Here is a 23,991-nt window from a genome sequence, read left to right as displayed (position 1 = left end):
TAGCTAGGTATGTTGAGAACCCCTGATCTAATCCATAAACAGAAAATAAAAAATTTTTCTACCTTGTTGTCTGGTCATTTTATTTTTCTAATTTTTTTTCTTTCCTCCACCTTCTCATAACTCTCTTGCCAGAGTCTCCTTATCCATCAGGCATTTCATCTCTCTCCACATCCAACGTCCATCTTATCTCTGTGTCCCTATCTGCCCTATCAGCTCCCCCATCTGTATCTCTATTCAGCATCTCTCCACCTCTGTCGCTATCCCAACATATGTCCATCATGACCCTCCTGTGTCCTTATCCCCTCCATGTGTTCCCATTTCCAGCTTCACCCCTTAAGAACATAAGAACATAAGCAATGCCTCTGCTGGGTCAGACCTGAGGTCCATCGTGCCCAGCAGTCCGCTCACGCGGCAGCCCAACAGGTCCAGGACCTGCGCAGTAATCCTCTATCTATACCCCTCTATCCCCTTTTCCAACAGGAAATTGTCCAATCCTTTCTTAAACCCCAGTACCGTACTCTGCCCTATTACATCCTCTGGAAGCGCATTCCAGGTGTCCACCACCCGCTGAGTAAAGAAAAACTTCCTAGCATTTGTTTTGAATCTATCCCCTTCCAATTTTTCCGAATGCCCTCTTGTTCTTATATGTTTTGAAAATTTGAAGAATCTATCTCTCTCTACTTTCTCTATGCCCTTCATGATCTTGTAGGTCTCTATCATGTCTCTTCTGAGTCTCCGCTTTTCCAGGGAGAAGAGCTCCAGCTTCTCCAATCTTTCAGTGTATGAAAGGTTTTCCATGCCCTTAATCATTCGTGTCACTCTCCTCTGGACCCTCTCAAGTATTGCCATATCCTTCTTAAGGTACGGTGACCAATACTGAACACAGTACTCCAGGTGCGGGTGCACCATTGCCCGATACAATGGCAGGATGACTTCTTTTGTTCTGGTCGTAATACCATTTTTAATAATACCCAACATTCTGTTTGCCTTCTTCTCGGCTGATGCGCATTGCGCCGTTGACTTCATTGTTGTATCCACCAGTACACCCAAATCTCTTTCAAGGTTACTTCCCTCTAATACTAATCCCCCCATTTGGTAGCTGAACATCGGGTTCTTTCTCCCTATATGCATGACCTTGCATTTCCCTACATTGAATTTCATCTGCCATTTATTCGCCCACTCCTCCAGTTTGCTTAGGTCCCTTTGTAGGTCCTCACACTCTTCCGTAGTTCTAACCCTTCTACAGAGTTTAGTGTCATCCGCAAATTTTATAACTTCACATTTCGTCCCCGTTTCCAGGTCATTAATAAATACATTGAACAGCAGCGGTCCAAGTACAGACCCCTGCGGAACTCCGCTCGTGACTTTCCTCCAGCCCGAGTAGTGACCCTTCACTCCAACCCTCTGTCTCCTGCCTGCCAACCAGTGTTTGACCCATCTGTGTACGTCCCCTTCCACCCCGTGGTTCCACAGCTTCCTAAGTAACCGCTCATGGGGTACCTTGTCAAAGGCCTTTTGGAAGTCAAGGTAAATGATGTCTACAGGTTCCCCTTTGTCCAACTGGCTGTTTACCCCCTCAAAGAAGTGCAGTAAGTTTGTTTGGCACGATCTTCCCTTGCAGAAGCCATGTTGGCTCGCTTTCATCAGCCCATTTTTTTCGATGTGCTCACAGATGCTGTCCTTTATCAGTGCTTCTACCATCTTGCCTGGAACCGATGTCAAACTTACCGGCCTATAGTTTCCCGGGTCTCCTCTTGACCCCTTTTTAAAGATAGGTGTAACATTTGCTATCTTCCAGTCCTCTGGAATCTCTCCAGTTTTCAAGGATAGGTTGCAAACTCGTTGGAGTATTCCCGCTATCTCATTTCTTAGTTCTTTTAGTACCCTAGGGTGGATTCCGTCCGGGCCTGGTGATTTGTCGCTTTTCAATCTATCTATCTGTTGGAGGACATCCTCATGGCTCACCTCTATTGCTGACAGTTTTTCTTCTTGATCACCATGTATTCCCTTCCTCCTACATGCCCAGTGGAGCATCTCTTCCCTTCCATCTGCCTGCTCCCCAGAGGTCATCTCGCTCCCTCTCCTTCCTCCTTCCTGCCCTCCTCCCCAGGTCCTATCATCTCTTCCTGTTCTCTTCCCTTCCACCTGCCCTCCAAGGGGTCCAACATGTATTCCTCTTTATTTCCTCCATATTTTCTCCCTTTTCCCCTCCACCTTTTTCCAGCATTTCTTATCTTCTCTCCCCATTGTCTCAGTATCATTTTCTCATTCCAGCCCCCCTGCCCCAAATGTCTGGCATATATCCCTCTCTCTTCCCTCCCTCTACCCCATCCCCTAGATGAGCATCTCTTGCCTTCCTTTCCCCATCATCCCAGTGTCTCTTTCTCCCCTTCCCCTGGCGTTTCTTTACACTTCATTTTGCAGCCAGCAGCACTGCATACATGCTGCCTCTTGTCAACCCAGGCCATCCCTCTGACGCAGGGTCTTGCCAGCCCGGGCCTTTCCTCTGATGAAGAGAGGCCAAGGCCAGGAATAGAGCAGGGAGGAAAGGAAAGAGGCAGAAATGTGCTTCTCCATTCTGAAAGTGGTTGTGGTGTCTGCGTTAGCGTTTGTTTACTGTCGCTGGCTCTGCCTGACCCCCCAAATAGGAAGTTACATCAAGGTCTGATGTAACTTCCTGTTTCTGGTCTGACAGAGCAAGCGGCAGCATGCACATACTGACGATGATGCTGACACCACTTTTAGGAGCAGGTAATCGCATTAATTGCAATTAAATTTTTCATGCACATTAAATATTTTGCACATTAATTGCATTATTAACACTCTAAATATGCAGCCCTAGTTTTAAAAACTGATAGTTTTGTGTTATCTGCAAATTTAATCACATTGTCATTCCTGATTCAAGACCAATTATAAATATGTTAAATACTACTGGATCTAGTACAGATTCCTGAGATGCTCCACTATTCACTCTCTTCTACTGAGCGAAATAGCCATTTAACCCTACTCTCTATCTTCTATCCATTAGCCAGTTCTTAATCCACAACAGAATATTGCATTCTATCAGTGGTGTAGCAAGGCTAGAGGGTGCCCGGGATGGTGTTGCCCCCCCCCCCCCTGCCCTGCCATGCGCAAGCACCCCTTCCATTCCACCTTACCTCTAACTTCCCCGGTGAGAGAAGCATCTCTAACTTGCTGCCCGCACTGGCCTCAACTCTCCCTCTGACATCACTTCCTGGTCTCCAGGAGGTTGGAGTTGCTGTTGTGCTAATGAAGAACTCGAGGTAAGGGATGAGGCAAGACTTCCCTTGGATGAACCTGTGCTGACTCTGTCCCACTAAGCCATATTTGCCTATGTGTTCAGTAATTTTTATTCTTTATAATAAATATGGCTGGTACAGTGTAGGAAACAACAAACAGAAAATCCAACTTGACTGCAGTCAAATATCGAAACAAAGAACAAAAAAACTCAGAAACTGCAGTGATGATGTACAGGCCGCCGAGACTTTATTAAACAATCATAAAAAACATAAAACAGTTTGTTTCCAAAAGGACTGATAAGACCGGACCCAACATGGTCCGTGTTTTGAAGAAACACTCCTTCCTCGGGGGTTCTAACGCATATCAGAACAAAGTAACCTGATGGATAACAACTGAATAAAGATTAGAAACAGCAGCGAAAAGCACTAACGGCTATTCGCTGCTGTTTCTAGTCTTTATTCAGTTGTTATCCATCAGGTTACTTTGTTCTGATATGCGTTAGGATCCCCGAGGAAGAAGTGTTTCTTCGAAACACGGACCATGTTGGTTCCGGTCTTATCAGTCCTTTTGGAAACAAACTGTTTTATGTTTTTTTATGATTGTTTATTAAAGTCTTGGCGTCATGTACATCATCACTGCAGTTTCTGTTTTTTTTGTTCTTGGTACAATGTAGGCTCCTGTTGCACTATACCAGCCATATTTTCATTTATGGAGGGATGCAACCTGGGAACCTCACTGCCACTTGGCATTGGTGCTCTGGATGCTTCCTATTGCATGTCTCTTGTATAATAGGACTATCTGGTATCTTAAGGAGAAGATGGTCAGTGCTGAGAGACTATTTCATAATTGTTGAAGGACAGCACAAAAGGTCTAAGCATAAAAGGCTAGCCAGATAGCAACTGTAATTCAATTAGGTACAATACACCAGTAAGTCACCAGACATCTTGTTGCAAAAGTAGGGGAGAGGCAATGAGAGGCTAGAGAAATTGGGCCTCTTCTCCCTTGAAAAGAGGAGAATGAAAGGAGACATGATCAAAACATTCAAGATATTGAAGGGAATTGACTTAGTTGAGAAAGAGAGATTGTTCACCCTCTCCAAGGTGAAGAGAACGCGAGGGCACTCGCTAAAGTTAAAAGAGGATAGATTCCATACAAACGTAAGGAAGTTCTTCTTCATCCAGAGAGTGGTAGAAATCTGGAACGCTCTTCCAGAGGCTGTTATAGGGGAAAGCACCCACCAGGGATTCAAGACAAGGTTAGACAAGTTCCTGCTCAACCAGAACGTACGCAGGTAAGGCTAGACTCAAATAGGGCACTGGTCTTTGACCTAAAGGCCGCCGTGTAAGCAGACTGCTGGGCACAAAATAAAAAAGATTGGGCAAAGAATACAGAAAGAAAAAGGATATTATATGTATGTGAATTGCTTGTTGCACAATTGTAGTTTGAAAATTCAATAAAGATATATATATAAAAAAATACACTCAGTACATTAAAGAAAAAGAAAAAAAAAGAAACAGGATTCCATTGTTTGCAACACCACCATCCTCACAAAGGCTGCTCTTTCCTGCCCAGTCACGTACCATTCCTCCACTTTCACTTCTTCTTTGGTGGAGGACAAAATGAAGAGAGTAATCAACGAGAAGGTTAGTCTCCAGCGAAGTCATCCTACAGACGGCAAGATTCCAAAACAGGACTGGGAACACACATCAGGCCAGAAATGTGAGCAGACAGCTAAAAGCAGCCCTCCTCAAAAAAAAAAAAAAACTCAGCTTAGTCTTAATTGGCTTGCAGCCCAAAGTCCCATTTAAAGTTTGGGAAATAATGAAGCCTGTCCCTCTTCCTCCCTCTTTCGATGACTCAGTCCCCTGAAGGAGGAAGACTTCCAAAATCCCACGAGCCGTCTATACACAACCACGAAACAATAAAATGCCCTATTAAGCTTCAAAGTAAGAGAATCTAAAAACAGCAAAGCCAATTTACTATGTTTGTTATCTTTATAAGTGCCAAGTGGCTTAATATCTCTGAGAAACTAAAAATTAGCTCAAGTTTCATTTGTATATGCTTCATGTTTCCAGCTTGGCTTTGGCATCCACCAGGCTTCAGTTTCTACTCTACTCTCGAGTAATGCTCTGGGGCACCTTCTAGAGGCATCTGCTGCTTCACCCTGATCTGTGCTGTACAGCATTTTCATATAAATTATCCACAGCCTCCCCGCACTAGAGATACCCAAAGAAATACTTCTGAAAGTACAGTAATGTTAACAAAAAAAAAAGTGACTGAATATATAGATAACTAGTCTTATAGCCCGTTACATTAACAGGTGCTAGAATATATGTGTGTGTGTCTGTCTTTATTTTTTTTTCTCTCTCCTTAGCCGCTTTCTGTATTTCTGTCTGTCTTTTTTTTTTTTTTCCTTGGCTGTCCACTATCACCCCTTGCCTGCTCCCCCTGTCCATTCTCCCTTCCTTTTACCTCCCCTGTGTCCTCCACCACCCCATCACTGCTCACCTTATCCAGCAGAAGCCCTTCTCCCTTTGTTTTACCTCCCCCTGTCCATCATCATCTCCTTCCTGCTCCCCCTGTCCAGCAGTAGGCCTGTCTTCATTTTTCTACCCCCTCCCTGTTCATCAGCAGCTCTTCCCCTGTCCATCAACCCCTTTTCTGCCCCTCCATTTGCGTGTGTTGCAGCATTTCCCTCCCACCCCACTTCCCTGTGCAGTATTTTCCTCCCCCCATACCTTCCTCCTGAACTCCATGCCCTACTTATGTTAACGGCCTGCAGCAGCCGCGGCCGACATCCGACTCGGGCCGCCGCGGTCGACATCCGCCTCGGAGGGGGGAGAGGAAGAGAGAGAGTGAGCTTCGGGCGGCCAGCAGCTACCGCAGCCAACATCCGCCTCGGGCCGCCAACAGCCGCCGCGGCCGATATCCACCTCGGGGGGACGGAGAGAGAGAGCTTTGCGCGCATGCGCACTCCTATCTGCGGTGCCCTACAGCTCACGGAAAACGGACGCACACGATGGGAGTGCGCATGCGCGGCCTAGCATTTTATTATATTAGATGATCATGGTGGACTTAGATTTGATCTGATCTGCATTCAAACCTCTTCTCCTACTCAACGTGAATCGGACTTTCCACTCCGAATAAACACGTCTCTTACAGATTACATAATGTGGTTGCACGGTGTTGGCTATTACAAACACAGGCTCAGTGCCAAACAATAAAGCAAAAAGCAGGCCCAAGACTCCAGTCTACTTGCTCTCAAGCAATGAAGCCAGTGCTGTAATCCTCTCCCATTGCCAATTTTCCATTGGCAAGCCCCTGCATTGAACGTCCAGCCCCAGACACTTCTATTTTTTAACAATGTTTGGCAAAATCCCCGTCAGATAGCAGCAGCCCAGCAAAAGAGATGACAAACACAAAACGCAGCTTTCATCTATCCCAGAGGCCTTTTTCAAACAGTTATTTCAAATTTAACAAAACTGAAAATCAACATGAAGAAACAATGCTGGCAAAGAAACAAACAGGTCAATTTTCAAAAAATAAATATCTCAATAGTGGCATTTGGTCCTGGCCAGCACTATCCCTGGATTTTCAGCAGCACTATAGAGAGCCTGCCTCTGAAAATCCTTTCACCAGAACAGCCTGTGGGCATTCCCAGAAATTATCCAGATATCAGTGATATTCAGTCCATTCTCTGATAACTACGTATTCAGACAATTGTAGGTAGGGTGAAAGGATGCCCTAAATTTATCTGGACAGGTATCTGAACAGCAGATTAAACATTGTCACTATCTGGATAGCCAAGTGCTGATTGCACTATCCCCCTCTTTCTTTCTTTGCTTTTTTTTATTATTTTTATTTAAGAAGTCTTTATTAACAATACCAGAGGAAAACAGCCTACACTGATACAATTACATACCAACCACAATAAAATATACCCTAACCACTACATATCAATATAAAAGAAACTCATTTTTAAAAGTTTTATAATTAGCTACACATGGAAATTAAAGGGAAAGAAAAAAAGGGAGTGGGAAACCCTCTGCAGACAACATTTCAACTCACACACTTCTCAGGAGGAGGTTAAGAGAATATGAAGCAAAAACACTACGATAATGCATTTGGGCTGCAAAAACCTGAGGGAACAGTACAGTTTAGGGGGTGAAGAACTTTTGTGCATAAAAAGAGGAGCGGGACTTGGCTGTGATCGTGTGTGAGGATCTTAAGTCGGCCAAACAGGTTGAAAAGGTGACGGCAAAAGCTAGAAGGATGCTAGGGTGCATAGGAGGGAGAGGTATGGCCAGTAGGAAAAAGGGAATTGATGCCCTCTAGTGAGACCTCATTTAGAATATTGTGTACAATTCTGGAGGCCGCACCTTCAAAAAGATTTAAACAGGATTGAATCGGTCCAAAGGAAGGCTATTAAAATGGTACGTGGTCTTCATCATAAGGCATATGGAGACAGACTTAAAGATCTCAATATGTATACTTTGGAGGAAAGGCAGGAGAGGAAAGACATGATAGAGACGTTTAAATCAAAAAATTCAGAAGTAATATATATTTCTCGCCAGAGGTGGGCTAAACACTCCCGATAAGCATTTCACATAAAAGGTGGAGAAAAAGCCTCAAAATTCAAATTAACAGCAGTCCACAATCAAAACTCGATAAACATTCAATACTGCTTCATTTGCATGGAATGAGAACAGAGTTTTGAGCTGCATTATATTCCCTGACGCAGCCTCGTGTGAGGCAAAACAAGGACTTGTTGGAATCTAAAAGAGGACATGGTTTGTGAAAGGTTCGTCTAGTGAGCGCCACCAATATTCTCTCTGGCCAGACGTTTTCATCTATGGCGTGTTCTCGACCATGTTTCCAAAGCTAAGTAAACTGTTTTGTTTTTTCTTTTCCTGTGCACAGTGATGGGTTTTTTAACCCTTTGATAAATTCATTTCAGTGGTGGTGGAGTTTTTTGCCTATGATAAGAAATGAAGCAGTATTGAATGTTTATCGAGTTTTGATTGTGGACTGCTGTTAATTTGAATTTTGAGGCTTTTTCTCCACCTTTTATGTGAAATGCTTATCAGGAGTGTTTAACCCACCTCTGGCGAGTAATATATCTTACTTCTGAATTTTTTTGATTTAGTTATTACTCTGTTTTTTTTTTCTCGAGAGATGTTTAAATACCTATGTGGCATAAAGGCAAATGAGGCATGTGTCTTTCAATAAAAAAAGAAACTCTGTAATGAGGCGGCATAGGATGAAGGTGAACGGGAACACTCTAAAGAAACCTCAGAAAATACATTTTCATGGAAAGAGTAGTGAATGCGTGGAACTACTTCCCAGAGCAGGTGGTAGAGGCAAAAATTGTATCTGAATTCAAGAAAGCTTGGGATAAGTACATTGGATTTCTAAGGGAGAGGAATAGATAATAGATGGCATGGATGGACAGATTCAAAATTCACAAAAACACCCTCCAAAACACAGGGCTACGCATCAGACTTATAGCAAAAAAGGAGAAAATACCTCAGTGTCCAATAGGGGCTCTAAAATGCTTCCCACTTAGACAAGCTGGTTTCAGACAAAGTTTGAGACCAGCAGACACATCCTCAGTCAAAAAACTCCTCAAAGCTCTCTAGCAAATTCAGAGTCTCACAAATCAATTTTTATAAATATTTTTAAAGTATTTTCATTAATATTTTCATTAAAGTCACTTATCTGAACACATTGCTGTTTAAACGTAGTCCTGGGGTTAGAAAGCAGGAACAAAATTGCTCCGTGGGAAGTAAGTTGAAAGCTTATTCAAGCATGTCCATTATCACACTTCCACATCAATCCATGGATGGACAGATTACATAGGCCATACGGTCTTTATCTGCCTTCATTTTTCTTTGTTTGTATGGATTTAGAAGACAAGGCCATTGCGAAGAGATTAACCCCCTTCTTTTACGGACGCATAGCACGGGTTTTAGCGCCGGCAGCGGTGGTAACTGCTCCAACGCTCATAGAATTCCTATGAGTGTCGGATCAGTTACCGCCGCTGCCGGCGTTTAAATCCGCGCGATGCATTCATAAAAGAGGGGGTAAATGAATGGGCCTCATTCACCTCTAGCCCCCCTCTTTCTATAATCTTGCATGCACAATTTTACACTTAGCATGCAGATTGTGCACATTATAATTATGCATGTAACTTAATTGACAAATTAAAGAGGAAATCTGGTAACCCTACCCAAATTTGTAACGCACCAGGAACTTAGATTTGGAACAGATACTAATCATACAATGAAGCAAAAGTTTCTCCCCCCTCCTGATTTCTCCTATCACTGCATATACTGTACAGTAGGTCACACTGAATTGTTTATGACCTTTAAACAAAATGTAATATTAGATAAAAGGAACCCGAGAAAATACAGAACACAGTTTTGAAATGTTAATTAATTTCTTTAGGAAACAAATGGGCTCATTTACAAGCTGTGGTAAATAAATAAATTGGTCATAGCGTGCCCCTTTACTGTATGTTAGGGCCATTTAAACTGCAGCATTTTTTTGCATTAATGGCTATACACTAATATTGCTATTAGCATGCAGCTATTTAAAAATTAGCACGAGAGCACTTACAGAAGCAGAAAGAACCTAAAAATAAAAGAATAGCCAAACTGAGGAAGACCAATGGTCCATCTAGCCCAGTAGCCCGTTCTCACGGTGGCCAATCCAGGTCCCTAGTACCTGGCTAAAACCCAAGGAGTAGCAACATTCCATGCTACCATTCAAGGGTAAGCAATGGCTTCCCCCATGTCTTTCTCAATAACCGACTATGGACTTTTCCTCTGGGAACTTGTCCAAACCATGCTACCAGTCCCAGGACAAGCAATGGCTTCCCCCATATCTGTCTCAATAGCAGACTATTTACTTGTTCTCCAGGAACTTGTCCAAAACTTTTTTAAACCCAGAAATGCTAACCACTATTGCCATATCTTCTGACAGCGATTTCCAGAGCTTAACTATTCTTTGAGCGAAAAACCTTTTTCCCTCTATTTAAATGTATTGCCATATGACTTCATTAAGTGTCCTTAGTCTTTGTAGCTTTTGAAAGAGTAAAAAAATTGATTCACTTTTACCCGTTCCACACCACTCAGGATGTTCTTATGTAATATACTGTGCTCAGAGGGGAGAATTACAGAGGGAATGATAAGACAGATATTATGGACTGGAGTTTAGAATTGAAAGCATCTTCAAAGAAGTGGACTTTGAGTCTGGATTTCAATACTGCTAGAGTTGGAGTCTGACGTATTGAGTCAGGCAGCTTGTGCCAGGCATATGGTGTAGTAAGGTAGAAGGGACAGAGTCTGGAGTCAGCTGCAGAGGAAAAGGGTACAGATAAGAGAATGTTATCTGATGAGCGGAGTGCCCGGGGGGGGGGGGGGGGGGGAAGAGGAGAGATACTGAGGAGCTGCGAGTGAATACACTTGAAGGTCAGTAAGAGGAATTTGAGCTGTATACGGAAATGGATAGGGAGACAATTAAATGACTTGAGGAGAGCATAGCGACATTGACGGAAGATGAGGCATGCAGGAGAGTTCTGAACAGACTGAATGGGAGAGAGAGGGTTTAGTAGAAGGCCAGTGAGAAGCAGGTTGCAGTAGTCTAGGTAAGAGGTGATGAGGGTGTAGATGAGGGTCTTGGCAGTGTGCTCAGAAAGGAAGAGTCTGATTTCAGCAATATTGGAGAGAAAGAAACAACAGGTTTTAGCAGTCTGTTGGATATGTGAAGAGAAGGAGAGAGATGAGCCAAAGATTACCCCAAGATTGCGAGCACTGCTGTGAACTTCACATAAAGGGTGCCAGATAAACATCTCACCAGAACTCCCTTATAAGTTATGGTGAGCCCATCAAAATACCCCCAAACCCCACTATATCCATCTGTGTACAACCCCAATAGCCCTTATGGCTGCAGGTGGCACCTATATGGCAGTAGAGTAGGGTTTTGGGGGGTTTGGTGGGTGCACATTTTTCACCATAAATGCAGTGGTTAGAGTGGCTTATGGGACTGGGTCCTCCTCTCTATGGCTCACTAGCCCACCCACCAGGATACTTAAGACACTTGTGTGCTAGGCTTCCCCATACCAGATGCTGCTGTTTTAGAGACAGGTATGTACCTTTTTGTTCTCATTTTAGTGTGGTGGAAGGGGGTCAGTGAGCAATGGGGGTGTGTGGGGGTGTCTTATCTTGATGCATGCAGTAGTCATCTGGTCAGTTTGGGCAGCTCTATGGAACTAAGACCCTTCTAAACAGATCTAGTTCCAAACCTATAAGTTCCATTCGGGATATCTTGCAAAATGTTTGATTATTGCTGCAAGATGTACATGTCTAACCCGCCCTTGACCCTGCCCAAAGCATGCCCATACCACACCTCTACCACGCCCATCTCGTGCTCTGAATGCGCAGAAGCTGGAATACCTTGCTACATGGACAAAAAAGACTATTTTGATTATCGGCACTTGGACTTCCTGGCAATTAGGACGTTCAATTTAGGATGCTTTTTGGACGTTTATGCTTTTTTATTATAGACCCCCAAAGGCTTTGCCACTGTTTGGAAACTATAATCTATTTTGATCCTCTCCCCTTCTGGATCCTCTCTCAATCTCTGATCCTTAGCATCCAGGACTACTGTAACACGGTACATCTCTCATGCCTCAAAAGCATTACCACAGACTGAATGATTCAACACTCAGCTGTATGTCTCATCTTCGGCCTGAAGAAATCAAACCATGTCACACCCTGTTATAAACAACTTCACTGGCTACCCATCGAGGCCTGCCCTCTCTTCAAATTTGACTACTTCATATACAAGGCCCTCCACAGCTTTCTACCGTGCTACATGATGGAGGTGTTTGAATTTGCTACCCCCACCTCTACCTTTTCCTTCCCCTCCCTGCAAGGAAGGTCACAAAAAAACATAAAAACTGTTATCCTTCCAGGCAGCCCATCTAAACTGGGAGCTACTTCCCATTATGTTGTCCTCCACCTCAGACATAACCTAAAAACCCATTTGTACAATAAGTTATTGATAGAACACCGATTTATATTTCCGTATACTTCTCCGATTATGCCCAGCCCTTAGACCACTGTTCTTGTACGATGTGCTACTTTTGGTCACCCTTTAGATAATACTATTCACCACATCGAACTAACAGGTGAATAGCGGTATCTAAATAAAATTTTATGTCATGTTACGTTATTTTATTCACCCTCCTCTATTAAGTAAAATGGCCATTTAACCCTACCTTCTGTTTTCTGTCCAATAACCAATTCCTAATCCACAACAGAACATTGCCTCCTATCTCATGACTTTTTTTATTTTCTCAGGAATCTCTCAGGAAGAACTTTGTGAAACGCTTTCTGAAAATCTAGACACACTACACTTCTCCCTCCATATTCGCAGTTTCAGCACTCGCAGTTTTGCTTATTCATGATTTTTCATATTGTACGTGCACATTTAATTTTCCCTCCACCTCCCCTTTTGTTTGACAAGACAGATTAGCGCAAGGAAATTAACAAAACTGGAAATTACAAAAGAAGCACGCCGAAGCCGCTCTTCTGGTTTCGCCTGCTCCACAGCTCTATCAGCGATATAGGATTTGTAGCTCATGGGTCTTGGAGAAATGGCCTGGCGGCGCAGGGCTGTGCCTGTGGGCGGGACTGGAAATGCAGGGCGGAGACTATGGGCAGGCTAGGAGAGCTCTCAGAACAGAAAGGTGCTCGTCAGTGTTTGTGGGCGGGGCTTAGAAGCACAAGGCAGTCTCTGGGATGGACTCCCCTTGGCCCTGGCTGTAGGCCGATGAGTGCCAGTGCAGAAGCCAGGGCCAGGATGAGCCACACTGAACTCCTGATCCTCCGCTGCCTCCTTTTCTATGGGGACCAGAGGTTCGGGGAGCTCGGAGTTTCGGTGCGTGCTTTCCTGGACAAGCTGGGGCAGTTTGCATGGTGAGTGATTCCTGATAGGGATGGTTTGGCTTCTCTGCCGGCCCTTCAGATGTAGTTATTCGCAGTTTGAATAATAAAAATGCTGGCTGTTACAAAAAACCGCGAATAACATATAAAAAGTTATTCACAGTTTTTCCATATTCGCGGCTATGTTCCGCCCGCATCCACCGTGAATATGGAGGGAGAAGTGTATATCAACCAACTAACCTTTATCCACATGTTTATTCACACCTTCAAAGAAATAAAGCAAATTAGTGAGGCAGGACTTCCCTTCGCTGAACCCTTGCTAACTCTGTCCCATTAAACAATGCTTGTCTACGTGTTCCATAATTTTATTCTTTATAATAGTTCCCACTATCTGGCCCGGCACTGAAGTCAGGCTTAGCAGACTGTAATTTCCCGGATACTCCCTGGAACCCTTTTCTAAAAATTGGTATTACATTGGCCACCCTCCAGTCTTCGGGCATTATGGGCTCCTGTGTTAACCATGCATTGACTAGTTAGCATGCACTAATGTCGATGCGCTACCTAGTTGGTACACTGTGCACGAATATCCACTCCCCACCTCAGACACATCGCCCCCAAAAAATAAATAAGAAAAATATTTTAGCACACACAGATTGCAAAGTTACCACAGCATGCCTAAATGTGTCCTGGCCGAATTCCATTTTTGCTGCATTAGTAAAAGAGCTCCGAATTTATTCAACACTCATGTGCAAAAGTAACTGCCCCCTACTTACGCAAGCAACCAAATGACAAAATTAATAATTAGATTTAGCTGATTGAACACAGCCAGACCTATTGAATCTAGACCTCACTACATACTGAACCTTGCCATGAGTGAGTGTATTCAATACAAATGTTTTACAAAAACGCTAAACCTCAATCAGGAAATTCCACAAGCGATGAGAAAAATAATTGTTGAAATATATCAATCCGGTAAGGGTTATAAAGTCATTTCTAAAGTTCTGGGACTCCACTGAACCATAATGAGAGCCATTATCTCTAAACAGAAAAGACTTGGAACAGTGGTGAATATTTCCAGGAGTAGCCAACCTGTCAAAATTACTCCAGGGTCATAGCAACAGTTCTTCCAGGAAGTCACAAAACATCCCAGAACATCCAAAGAACTGCAGACCTCTCTAGCCTCAGCTAAGTCAGTGTTCATGACTCCACAATAAAAGAAAGACTGGGCAAAAATGAGATTCATGCAATCGTGGCAAGGTAGAAACTAGTGCTATCCAAGAGTAACATCAATGCTCATTTCACATTTACAATGATCCCCAAGCCTTTTGGAATAATGTTCTATGGACAGACGAGTCAAAAGTGAAATTCTCTGAACAACCCAGGTCTCACTATGTCTAGTGTAAAGCGCCCCACACTTAGAACCATCATACCAGTAGGCAAATACACGGTGTAGTAGTATGGTGTGGGGGATGCATTGCTGTTTTAGGAACTGGAAAATTTGTCATTACTGAAGAAACCATGAATTGTACATTGTACTAGAAAATTCTTAAGGAGAATGTCTGGTCATCTGTCTTTGACGAAAGAGAAACTAAAGTTTCTCCTCAATTTTGGATTGGCCTAGTCAAAGTCCTGACTTGAATCCAATAGAGGTCCTGAAACAAGCAGTTCATGCACAGAAAAACATCAATGTGGCTTAATTAGAGCCATTCTATAAAACATAGGCTAAGATTCCTGAACAGTGATGTGAAAGACTGATATCAGATTATAGGAAGTGTTTGGTTGCAATTATTGCTGCAACCAGTTACTTTCTCACATAACTGATAAGGATATTGGATAATTTTGTTCCTTAAATAAATGAAAATAATAATTTAAAAACTGTATTGTGTTTATTCAGGTTCCTTTCGTCAAAAAACTATTCAATGCAACATATATGCAATAATAGAGGGAATCAGGAGGGAAAAAAAAACTTTCTCATCATTCTATTTAAAATCAAAGCCTAATAGTTTAATCTCAAAGAACCTTTACAGAAGGATTCAAACAGGAAGTGATGTCAGGAGGAGAGCTGAGGCTGGTGCGAGCAGCAGATATGAAATGCTGCCAACTGCTGGCGAAAATTTGAAGATGTAGGTGGGTGGGCGAAAATGAGAAGTGTCAGGATCCCTGCTAAGAAGGCGCCTAGGGCAGTCTACCCCACCCCCCGCCCTACGTTACTGATAAGCCCTCTTCTTCCTGACAAACTCACTCTCTTACATTAAGAAAAAAAAAGAAAGGACTGGCAGCAGGCAATGTATAGCAGAAAGAAAGGAAAAAGTACACAGCAACCTTTGAGGCTCTTTTACCAAACTGCAGTAAAATCTAGGCTTAATGCATAGTAAAGAGGGATTTTGCCATGTGGTAAGCCCAGATTTAATGCAGCACTTTGTAGGGCATCTGTTTTGTTTTTTTTGGGGGGAGGGGTTTGGCAGGTCATGTGCTAGTGTTCCCATTAGTGTGCAGAACCTGGTGTTCCTGTGCTAACTCTGCATTATCCAGCTAGTGCACTAATTATAACATGCTAGCTGGGTAACGCAGGAATGTACACTCTTTGCCCATGACATGCTCCCCTGCTAAATATATATTTTAAAAATCCACAACATGTGAGTTAGTCACGCAAACAGGCAAAATGCCGCAAAAAGCTTTAAAGGAATCAAGGAAACTCTTCTATCTTGGCATCCCAAGTCCTCTAAATTTTCTTCACACTTCTACCTCTAACCCTCTGTTGTAGTTCCTTCCTATTTCTCCTACTGTAAACCGCGTCGAGCTCTACGAACGTGGAGATGATGCGGTATACAAACCTAAGGATTAGATTAGATTAGATTAAAGGATTTTTGCAACAGCCTGATAGTGTGCCCTAACCATGCGTTAAAGACTTGGGGGTCTTTATATTAAGGTGCGATAACCGATTTAGCACCCGCTAAATGCTAAGGCATCCATTATATTCTATGTGCGCCTTAGCATTTAGCGCGCTCTAAATCGGTTAGCACACCTTAATAAAAGGACCCCTTAGCGCCCTTAAAAAAGGGTCCTTTATTTTTAAAAGCAAAATCATAAACTGTAAATCATAAACATCAGAAATCAAGTAAACATCATGTTGCAACCTAGAATGAGTAGACTTCACTCCCACATACAAAGAAGCATTGTACTGGATGAGAATACTGCTCTTCTCCCCACTGAAACAGCCATTACGCAGTGAGAGGTTTGCTGATGAAGACCAACTGCATGTGTCTATATAGGAAGTCCCTCGACAGAGCGCTAGGGAAACATAAGGAAATCCTGCCCCAGCAAGTTGTCAAGAAAAAGACATTAGGGGGTATGAAAATGAAATATTTATTGCTGTCTTTCTCTTACCTTCATAGCAAGGTATTAGCTTTCGGTCGTTGGACTGCAGAGTGGGTGGGATGATGGCACAGAAACCGTGGGGGAGGATGTACTCTGTCTCATAGTAGATATTTTTCCAGCGATGTGCACAGGCCTACAAACGGCAGCACAGGAAAGCATTACTCTCAGCATCACAGTGAAGAAACGAACGCACCTCGGCTGACATGCTCTCCACTACAGAGCATTGCAAAAGATGGATCAGAGACTCAAGACAAAGTAAAGAGCAACATGGTATCTAAAAGTTAGAGTAAATATACAGAATCCCCTAAAGCAGGGGTAGGGAACTCCGGTCCTCGAGAGCCGTATTCCAGTCGGCTTTCAGGATTTCCCCAATGAATATGCATGAGATCTATTTGCATGCACTGCTTTCAATGCATATTCATTGAGGAAATCCTGAAAAGCCGACTGGAATACGGCTCTCAAGGACCGGAGTTCCCTACCCCTGCCCTAAAGAATAGGCAAGTGGCCTTATTATACTAGATGTATTTACAGCATCCATAGATTGGTTATTAAATAATGGAACAGGTTTGATTGCAGTTTATTTATTCAATTTATACCGTATATTTGATCATATTCCTATAATCCCCAGCACTCAAGGCAAGTTACAAGCTAAAACAATATATTATGAAGAATAAAATATAAACATCAAATATAGACCACAGAAATACAAACCGAAATAATACGGTAGCAAAAACATTACAACCACTACAACACAGCAACAATGACCACATCACAAAAAAACCACAACAAATCATCAAGCGCCCAATGAAACAAAGGGCTCCTTTTACAAAGGTGCGTTAGGGCCTTAACACGCGGAATAGCGTGCGCTAAATTGTTCTGCGCGCTAGCCGCTACCGCCTCCTTTTAAGCAGGCGGTAATTTTTCGGCTAGCGCACACTATAGTACGCGCTAATCTTGTGCATGCGTTAAAAACGCTAGCGCACCTTTGTAAAAGGAGCCCAAAATGTATACTGTGCATCTTTTACAAGTAGAGCGTAATTTCACAGCCAAAAGCAACAACAGAACAATCACATTATTCACCACAACGAAAAGAACAAAGAAGGGTCATTTTTGATGATTTATCTCCTGGATTCAGTATCCAACAAATTAACACACACACACACCCTTAATCAAGTTGCGCTAGGGTTTTTTAACACGGGCTGGCGCAATAAATGCTCTGACGCTCATAGAATTCCTATGAGCATTTACCTTGTCGGCCCGCTCTATAAAAACCTCTAGTGCAGCTTAACAAAAGAGGGGACAAGTTTATTGCATCATCTTATATAGATCTATAAGACCCAACCTTCTTTGGGGGGGTTAACAAACTAAAATCTACAAAAGAGATTTAAAAATAATAAATACCAAATACAAACACTGATGGTGGCCTATTAAAATCTAAATAAATAACCAGTTGTATATAATATGGAATTACATAAGATGATGTAATAAACTTCATTTATTGGATACTGAACTAAGGTTACCAGACGTCTGGATTTACCCAGACAAGACCTCTTTTTAGAGGACATGTCCGGGCGTCCAGAAGGCTTTTCCAGATGTCCAGAAGGCTTTTCAAAACCCGGCACTTTGTCCGGGTTTTAAAAAGCTTCCACCTCGAGACCGCGTCAGGAGGGCATCTGTGCATGCGCGGCTGCAACGCAGGGACATCATGTGGTCCCGAGGACGAGAGCAGGTTGAGGGGGGCGGGGCTTGGGTGGAACTGGGGGCAGGGCCATGGGTCCAGATTTTACAGAAGTAAAATCTGGTAACCGTATACTGAACCCAGGAGAGCAGTCATCTTTTTGACCTTATTTTGTTCTTTTTGCTGTGGGTCATTTCACAATGGGGACCCCAGGTTGTCAGGGCACATTACATCTGTTGCACCTATTTATAATGGAAACAAATGCCCCTATATGCCTTTATAAAATTACCCTGGGCATGTTCCTTCTAAGACTGAGCAGGAATCCTCCAACTGCTTTGCTGCTGGGGGGGGGGGGGTCTTCAATATTGTATTTTCAATCTCAAGAGACAGGCAGGTGCCTTGGAGTCCTGCAGATCTTGCTATCCCTCACTATTGAAAATGTGATAGTGAAATAGCACCACACTGGCAGGACTATAGATGGAGGACTCCTATACAGCTTGGAGGGAATAGCAAGTCCGAAGAAAGTGAGAGCATATATAGACCTGCTCTTGGACAGATGTGCATATAATGAAGGCACAGAGCTGCCAAGTTACCCAGTTCCAGGAGAGACCTACAACCCAAAGCAGTATGGGATTTGTACTCTCTGATTTTATCCTTTCAGATAAGCACTGTATCACTGCATCACTATGAGGTGGTCAGAAATCCAGAACTGTTCTTAAATCTCCCTCCTGGAACTGAGTAACTTAGAAGCTCTGAAGGCAGTGGGTGCAAATTAAGCTCATGCATATTCACTTGGGATATCCTGAAAACCAGGCTGGCTATGTACTGTATATTCCAAGTATTGTTCTATATTATAAACTAGACTTTCAGAATAGTGGAAGTAATCACATATTCATATTGCACCTCATGTGTTAAATATCTGTCTTCACGATCCTCAGCAGGGCCACCAGGCACTCAAAATATCTTTCACAGTGCTTGGCTTTATGCTCCAAATCGTCATTGGATCGTCTCCCTTAAATTTGCATTTTCCTTTTAGCTTTAACTTATTTGAATAAATATGTACTAAAAGTACTTAGCTGTGTGGAGGTACTTCATATGGGGTAGAATCACCAACATGTTTCACCCATATAATTTTAAAGGGTTTTATCAAGGCGTCTGGTCGGAGTGCCTAAAGCCAGATAGGGAGTGGTAGCCTTGATAAAACCCTTTAAAGTTATATGCAAATTTTTATTTTTATTTTTTTTAATTTATTTATAAATTTCATATTACTTATCAAGCATACAAACTTGTACAGAAAGAAATTGAGCTTAGGTCATACTCAAAAAGAAAATACATTGGCTATAGCCATCAAATATAAGACATTTTACATTTAAACTCAATTTACTCAAGTCCACATAGATCCAAGATTAACTATTGGTGGAAAATTAAGAAAATGCAATCAAAACAAAAACTTGAAACTAAGAGCAAAATGTAATACATAATTTCTTCTAACGAGCTTAAACTTTTAATGCAAATTTAAGGGAATGACTATGCCAGAGCGTCCCAAATTGTAGGTCAGGACCCGAAATGAGGGTCACAGAACCTACCTTTGGGGTCACAACCTGAAAGGGGGGGGGGACTCTCCATAGGTGCATCATTATTCTGCACCTAAAGCAGGTCACACAATAAGGGCATGATTGATTCTTTGAGGGCCCCTAGGCACCAAAGTATGCTGGGCCCCCCTGGCCCTGCCCTGCCCCTACCCCGCCCATGCCCCGCCCCTGTCCCGCCCCCATTTATCTGTTTTCTTATTTACTTCTTTATTTCCCCTTGTATTTCTTTTTTTTTTTTAATTCAAAACAAAGATTAGCATACCAGTGCACAGTTTTTCTTCTATGCAACCTCCAAACATCTCTGAACAAATCTCCCTTCCTTCCCACCTACTTACCCAGGACTTTAACTCTGAACCCTTTCTATGCATATATAAAAGTGTTCAAATATTTGTACAGCAGTAATACTATCTGAAATATATCTATATTAATAACCAATTTATAAAACGCCTCTCAACTGCCTCAATCTACATCAACCAACTGTAACTCATATGTTCAAAGAAGCGTGGGATGAACACAGAGGATCTAGAATCAGAAAATAATATTAAATATTGAACTAAGGTCAGTACTGGGCAGACTTGCACGGTCTGTATATGGCAGTTTGGGGGAGGATGGGCTAGAGAGGGCTTCAATGGCTGAGAGGGTGTAGATGGGCTGCAGTAGGTTTTGACGGAGATTTCAGCAGGTGGAACCCAAGCACAGTACCGGGTAAAGCTTTGGATTCTTGCCCAGAAATAGCTAAAAAGAAAAAAAATTAAATTGAATCAGGTTAGGCAGACTAGATGGACCATTCGGGTCTTCATCTGCCGTCATCTACTATGTTACTATGTTTAAACAATCAAATCTGAAACTCCTCTAGCACGTTCCATTCCATGTATGTTAACATGCAACGAAACAAGGCAAGCAGTCCACCAAAGAATCCAACATGGAACAAAAGAAGATTGGCAGAAAAATAAGGAGATTCAAATCAGGTTAATTCAAGAACCATGCCTAATGCATTTCACCAAACAAGGCTAGTCAACTCTAACAAAAAAAACATGTCTTTCATACAAACAGAACACAGAAAACACCTTTGCCTAGTATGGAATATGTAATCACAAACTAACCTCTTCCCCTTTTACAAAACTGTAGTATGGTTTTTAACCACAGCCAGCACAAAAAAATGCTCTACAGTTTTGTAAAAGGGTGAATAAAATATAAATACGTAGACAAAGGTTAAATAAAACCACCAAGAAGCTGGACTCTGCATACAATGCAACACCACAGAAACAGCAATGTCCCCTAAAGCAGTGGTTCCCAACCCTGTCCTGGAGGAACACCAGGCCAATTGGGTTTTCAGGCTAGCCCTAATGAATATGCATGAAGCAAATTTGCATGCCTATCACTTCCATCATATGCAAATCTCTCTCATGCATATTCATTAGGGCTAGCCTGAAAACCCGATTGGCCTGGTGTTCCTCCAGGACAGGGTTGGGAATCACTGCCCTAAAGCAATAGTGATGTCCCCTAAAGCAAAAAGATAAATAAACAGAATTTTTTTTTTCTACCTTTGTCTTCTCTGGTTTCTGCTCTCTTCATCTTCTTGTCACTCTCTTCTTTTCATCTTCTGTCCTTCTGTGCCTCTTCCAGAAATTGTCTGCCTCTCCCTTCCATCTCTTCTTCCCTCCCCCCCATTGGTGTGGCATCCATCATCTTCTCTCCCTTCTCCAATGGTCTGGCATCTCTCTCCTCTCCTTCCCTCTCCCACATCCCCATGGTCGGGCATTTCACTCTCTTCTCTCCCTTCCTCCCACTTCCATCAGCATCTGCCCCCTTTCTCTCCCTACAACCCAATTCCATCCAGTATCCTTCCCCTTATATCTCTTCCGTTCCCCTACACACCAATTCCATCAGCCCCTTTCTCTCCTTCCACCACCCTTCCATACCACCCTGCTCCCTTTCTCTTCCTCCACCACCCTTCTCACAACCCTTCTATACCACCCTGCTCCCTTTCTCTCCCTTCACCACCCTTACATCCTCCTTTCTCTCTCCTCCATGGCAACGCCTCTCCCTCGCATCAACAGCATCGCCCCCCCCCCCAGCAATGGCAACGGGCCCCCCGGCGGCAATGCCCCCCCCTCTGCAGCAACGGCAAAGGCCCCCCCCCCCGCAGTAACGGCAACGGGCCTCCCCCGCGGCAAGGCCCCCCCCGCAGCAACGGCAACGGGCCTACCTGCCCGCAGCAACACCAACGCGGCTGAATGTATTACAGGAAAGTCCCACGATGACTGCTTCTGCCGGTCCAGCCCCCTCCGACGTCACTTCTTCCAGAGCAAGTAAGTGACTTTGGTGGGGGCTGGACCGGCAGAAGCAGTCATCGCGGGACCTTCCAGTAACACATCCGGCCACATTGCCGTTGCTGAGGGCGGGCGGTCCGTTGTCGTTACTGCGTCGGGGGGGGACCATTGCCGTTACTGCGTGGGGGGGGGCACGTTGCCGTTACTGCATGGGGGGCCCGTTGCCATTGAAAAATAGCAAGGTGAGTCCCCTCCTTCACCGGGCACCCCTCACAGTTTCGGGCCCTAGGCACGTGCCTAGTTGGCCTAGTGATTAATCCGGCCCTGCACACAATTGGCCATAATCATGGGTTCAAAGACCAAAAAAGATTGGGAAGCACCGGTCGATGCATATATCACATAAAGAGGAATGTCTACACATATCACATAAATGTAGCCACAATGACTTCTCTGTTTTTACATTTTTAAGTGAGTAAACATCAGACAATTCTATAACTTACTTGAGGTCATAAAACATTACTCTTAAATACTTAAGCTCCTTAAAATATATTTTCAAGGTTGATCACATGTTGATGATAATAAAGAATGCCCTAATTATAAAAAATAAAAAGCTTAGATTATGATCACAGCAAAAAAAAATTAAGACCAGAATCCTCCTTGTATAGTCTGAACTGGCAGATTTCAAGTGAATATAGAAGTGCTAATTCAAAAGTCAGTAGAGAAAGGTTAGCCTTGTTTCTTTTGAGATTTGGAGATTATACACCGAGGGTCAGTTTTCAAAACTGTTAAGAAACAAAGAGCCCCTAAGAATATATTCAAATCCAAGCACCAGCTGTGTCATCTTTAGCAAATTCAACGGAACAAGGAAAAACACACGTTCCAAGAAATCTCAAATTCAATCCAAGAATACAGGCCCTCCAGTATATTACTGACCCCAGAGGCCACAAATAGCACACAAGGTTTCTTTGTGAACCACCAACCCAAATCAGTCTTATTTGTTTAATTAATTGAATAACATCCATAATCATTCCAGTTTTAACACTTAGCATGCTATTGCATCGTACCCTATGATTCTATTAAGAGCTGCATGGACAACACAGACCACCAAGATCTTGTATATGAGTATAAAGCTTCCATCCCTTTACAAAAATATATTTTGACCAGTTTTGAGGAAAGTAATATATTTACCAGAACCTAGTAAAAAGAAAAACTTCTTTCTCTACAGATTTTTCAGCTCCTGCATGGATACCAGTAGTCTGAAAATCAATTGAACTGGGTGAAGTTAGGGCAGAACAATAACCAAAACCATTCATGTAATGGTGATATTTAGTTGTCTTGGGGTAAATTTTCATTAGATCTCTGAAATTTAATACCGGGATAATATGCACTAACTGCAAATTTTATCATGGCTCTGGAAATAAAGCATGCAATTTATAGAATAGCAACTAAGGGAAGTTACACAGGTGACAACAAATTGTCACCAATTAAGGTTCACCTTCTGCCATTTGGGATGATAGTTGGATTTCACTAAAGGAAACACAGTGTTCTCCCACAGATTACAATACATATCTGAAAAGAACAACCCCTGACGCAGGCAGAGTTGCCGAAAAACAGCCCATGACAGGTTTCCAGTTCTTGCTTAATGAAGCTGCTGTCTTCATCCCCTTTTTTTGGCTGACATTATTGTCCTTTTAGGCCTGTGGGAACAACAGACTTAAGTTTCAAGCTTAATGGTTATTTGATATATCGCCTATCATAATACTAAGCGATTATACAAAATATTTTAAATCAGGGGGTACCCAACTAAAAAACATATTGTCAGATACAAAGACAGAATGGACTAACATAGCACAAAAGGA

At 42.9% G+C, this 23,991-nt stretch overlaps 1 protein-coding gene across 1 annotated transcript in view; it reads right to left on the bottom strand.

Annotated features, from left to right (window-relative positions):
• Nucleotides 1–23,991, bottom strand: part of ITGA9 (integrin subunit alpha 9) — a 589,864-nt gene that overhangs the window by 503,840 nt on the left and 62,033 nt on the right. Inside the window, exon 4 of the mRNA XM_033930560.1 lies at nucleotides 16,599–16,722. Coding sequence (XP_033786451.1) covers nucleotides 16,599–16,722 — 124 coding nt within the window. The remainder of the gene's footprint in view (nucleotides 1–16,598; nucleotides 16,723–23,991) is intronic.

Source organism: Geotrypetes seraphini, chromosome 2 (genome assembly GCF_902459505.1).
Source record: "Geotrypetes seraphini chromosome 2, aGeoSer1.1, whole genome shotgun sequence".
NCBI classification, from domain to species: Eukaryota; Metazoa; Chordata; class Amphibia; order Gymnophiona; family Dermophiidae; genus Geotrypetes; species Geotrypetes seraphini.
The sequence above is the reverse complement of the archived record's forward strand: the minus strand, read 5'-3'. Positions and strand labels throughout refer to the sequence as shown.